Source organism: Apostichopus japonicus, chromosome 22 (assembly GCF_037975245.1).
Source record: "Apostichopus japonicus isolate 1M-3 chromosome 22, ASM3797524v1, whole genome shotgun sequence".
Lineage (NCBI taxonomy): Eukaryota > Metazoa > Echinodermata > Holothuroidea > Aspidochirotida > Stichopodidae > Apostichopus > Apostichopus japonicus.
Genome location: NC_092582.1, coordinates 11,639,060 through 11,642,905, shown reverse-complemented (window position 1 = coordinate 11,642,905; position 3,846 = coordinate 11,639,060). Strand labels below are relative to the sequence as shown.

At 33.3% G+C, this 3,846-nt stretch overlaps 1 protein-coding gene across 1 annotated transcript; it reads left to right on the top strand.

The window, feature by feature from the left end:
- The first annotated feature begins 631 nt into the window (after positions 1–631).
- LOC139964010 (uncharacterized) lies at positions 632–3,846 on the top strand. The gene is made up of 3 exons (XM_071965302.1): positions 632–894; positions 2,418–2,523; positions 3,336–3,846. The coding sequence occupies exons 1-3, from the start codon at positions 741–743 to the stop codon at positions 3,505–3,507; spliced, it is 432 nt and encodes a 143-aa protein (XP_071821403.1). The 5' UTR covers positions 632–740; the 3' UTR covers positions 3,508–3,846.

The window sequence follows — 3,846 nt, the reverse complement described above, 5'->3', positions numbered from 1 at the left end:
GACATACATTAATCTTGGAGTGACTCGAACTCGGGACCTTATGATTGAAAGGCACCAGCGTAAACCACTGAGCTAACACTCTTATTAGCTGTGGGATTGAAAACAACTTGTCAACAACCAACCAATCCGCGCATGCGTGGTTCAAAAAAATATATAATTCACCAAATCAAATAAAAAAATATCATCGTTAAGTTTAAGACCAGGCTCAGTCCCATCACACATTTAATAAATTGCCGGAGATCCATGTAGTGTTTTCATATAACAGCATTTCAACAACATTCTTTGTCTTTCCTTCTGCTGTTTCCAAACAAAACGAGAAGAATTCATCGGAAAATGGCGTGTTCAATTTGACTATATCTACATTGTATTGTAAAGTCAATTGAACATTGAAATTGCATAACAAACACTACGCCTTTCTATAGTACTTAGGTATAAACAACATTGGTTCATGACTAACATGATAAATTACGCATTAACCTTTCTATAACATTTGTTCAATCATATATAACAAGTACCTTCCATTTCAATGTCGGTTTAATAACTATTCACGAGCCCACTCATTAATTGAATTAATTCATTTGTGACACACTTCCAAGTCGCCAACACTATACATAGAGCTGCCGATTGTATAAAAAGGGACTGATTTACCTGTACTAGACCATTATTCGTCTCGAGAAGGAATTGTATTCACTAATTTATTTCCTCTTTCCAGAGAAAGCAGCACGAGAAGTTGAAAGAAGATGAAATTCCTAGGCTTGGTGGTATTTGGTGTTCTGTTTGGTGTGACGATCTCCCAGCTGGAGATCCCCGGATTGATCCTACCTGACGTAGAGTACGAGATCGAACACAATGTGGTGAAGCCAGTACCTCCTCATGGTACCTGCTATAACAACAGTAAGTCTTATTTATTATGCTTTTTTACCTTCATCCCATTTAATTATCGGTTGTATTACCATGAAATGATAGATGACGACAAAGTTACAAAATCTTCAGTTTTTATTTCATAAATTTAATCCACTGGTTAACTGTTTTGAAATGATTGTAATGAAATGCTGTTTTGTTTTGATTTTTTGGCTTGTTGAATATATAGTCTTGTGTGTAGCCTTTGTTCTATAACACCAGATGATAATTAAGAAAAGAATGTAAAATTCTCATCAACGACCATCAAGAGTATGACATTATAACAACGTTTTTGTAGTAATTCATAATTCCTATTGCTTTGTGAGATCTATATATTCTTCTCTAAGGCGTTTCTAAACCAAATTGAGAGATACTCATAAAAAAGAAAACTAATAATGTATGGATAGAAGTACATATATATCCAATTCAAAAAAAAAAATTAAATTAAAAAAAAGGAAAAAGATAATACATTTCTCGATTTAATTGTTTACTTTGATTCCAATATTCCAACGTTATAATTGCCTTTGCAACAAACTAATATAGGAATAATATACTATTGGACTAAATAGAGTTGATCTTTGTTTTGTAATTAAACGAGAGTGCCTGTAACTTCCACAATGATAATTACTTAATCAATTATATAAAGAGATAGGATCAGTTAATTAACTACTTTCTTTGGTAAAGATTTTGTTATTCCCTGTATTCATTTTTAGTCCGTTTCCGAAAAAGATCCTGGTAATGTCGAAATTTTGGGTCCAATTTTGTAATTAAAGTTTGATATAATATTTATAAAAAATTAGCTGCATTCACAGTTAAATATTCCGTCTTCAGTCTAAAGAGTGCGCGTTCGTGCACGTGTTCATAGTATGTATAGAAATAACCAGATTGTAATTAAATCAATTATTGAAAAAAAACTTGATATCGCCGTAAAATAAGACCTGTCATTTTCATTCAAAAACTTTCCTAAAATGTTTTCATTAACGTTTTCCTTATTTGATTTTTGAGTGTGGATAAAAAAATTAATTACTTATTTGTTTCTATTTATTGTGTTTTACTTTCACAAATAAAACAATGGATCGGTTCAATGTATCGTACTTTTCTATGTATATTACATTTATTTTATTTTATTTTATTTTATTTCTAAAATTATTCCTTCGTTTTTATACAAGCTATATATATTTTATATTTATATTTAAGCTGTATCAATTTTATTCTTCATATTCATATTTTAAGGATTTTGTCATTTTGTTGTCATTGTGAAGCGCTCTTGAACATGCTTAAGCATGAAAAGAGCGCTATATAAATTTGGTAAAATAATAGTAATAATAAAAGATAATATTTGGATCTATCTCTCCAAGTCACTCCAAGTCACCGTCACCATTAGTTTACATGCAAATAGATGCCAGAAAGTGATAGTGGGCAGTCGTGTTTTAAGGCCGAACACTTATCGGCGCTTAGTAAAAAACATGATCTCGAAATAGGCAAATTTTTAAATGTTCTTAATCTCTCCTCCACAGAGGCGATAACATGCACAAACCCAGGAGTCAAAATTCAAAGTCACTCCGTTAACCCCTGTCTAACGTGTATATGCGATGAGGACCAAACGATTATGTGCTGCAGAATGTAAGAATTTTTACCTTAAAATAAAAATATAATAATGAAATGAATTTTATTATTAGCTCGACTGCCCAATGAACGTAAACAATTATATACCATTTTTCAAATTATTAAAGTTTCTGACTTTTACACTTTTATAGATCCGAACACATTTGCGGATACATGACTAATATAAATGTTGAGGAAGTTCACCTTACAAAAGTTTGCAAAAGGCTATTCCGTTTCCTTCTTTAAAGCCATTCCAACGCAGTTTTCTTTCCCTTCAAATTAACTATCTCACTCCCCCCCCCCACACACACCCAACCACCATCCCCCTCCCCCCCCCCTTTCCCAACTCACCCTTCTTTGACCTTGTTCGAGTTTGATCGGATATGGTATAAAGACCCTGATATCTTATCAAGGAATATGCAGAACTTTTGTATAATGCAGGCGGGACCCTTACCGTATCAATACTTGTTCAGTCCCAGCATGCGTAAACTCAAAATTAAATCATTTGTTGATACTTGCACACACACACACACACAAACAATGGAATATTTTCATTCTCATTCAATTTAATAAATATTTTTATCCAGTTTTCAGTTTTTCAAAATAATGGAACACCTTTTAAAGTGCATGTACGCACATCATAATAATTCTTATCATCGGCTGCCTCGTATATACTGAAGTTCTCAGGACGAAAGTAAATACTGCCACCATATTTGATTTCTAAGCATTTGTAATAGTGAATTAACTGTTTTTTCCAACATAATTAACCTCTCTCCTTCCACCTCTCTCTTTCTCTCTCTCCACCTCATTTTTGTTTTCTTTCTCTCTAGTGTACCTGAACCTAAGGTTCGTTGTCCCCATTTCTGCACCTTGACACAGGATCAAGAAACGTGTGAGTTTAACTTAGAGCATCGCCGCCCAGGAGCGTGTCATATCCAAGGCTGGTATTATTCGGACGTCGGAGACTTGTTTGGTGGTGGCAGTTACACTCCGGCTCCATAAATACCTATCTATACAAACGCACAATGAAAGTTCCATATGTTTAAACTGAAATGCTCTTCAAACTAAAATAACGATTTCCTGATTATATCAAATTATGACTTTTCTTTCTTTCTTTTTATTGGGGGGGGGGGTGCGAGAAGGGGCAGAGAGAGATGAGAATTGAAGTTTCACTAAGTTAATAAATCTGTTAGTGTTGAGTTTTCTTCTTCTTTTTTTCTATTTTGGCTTAAATCAAAATACAACTTAATGATACATACTGGAATATATGATGTTATGACTTAAACAAGAGCTCATGAAAATGAAGCAATATAAGAAGGCAACAAGCTATCAAAAAAAGTA

What these genes read in the sequence shown, in the direction of transcription:
- LOC139964010 (XM_071965302.1), top strand. Translation starts at nt 741, where the DNA reads ATGAAATTCCTAGGCTTGGTGGTATTTGGTGTTCTGTTTGGTGTGACG. An exon ending in TGGTACCTGCTATAACAACA is followed by an intron (nt 895 to 2,417) that starts GTAAGTCTTATT and finishes TCTCCTCCACAG; the next exon opens with AGGCGATAACATGCACAAAC. An exon ending in ACGATTATGTGCTGCAGAAT is followed by an intron (nt 2,524 to 3,335) that starts GTAAGAATTTTT and finishes CTTTCTCTCTAG; the next exon opens with TGTACCTGAACCTAAGGTTC.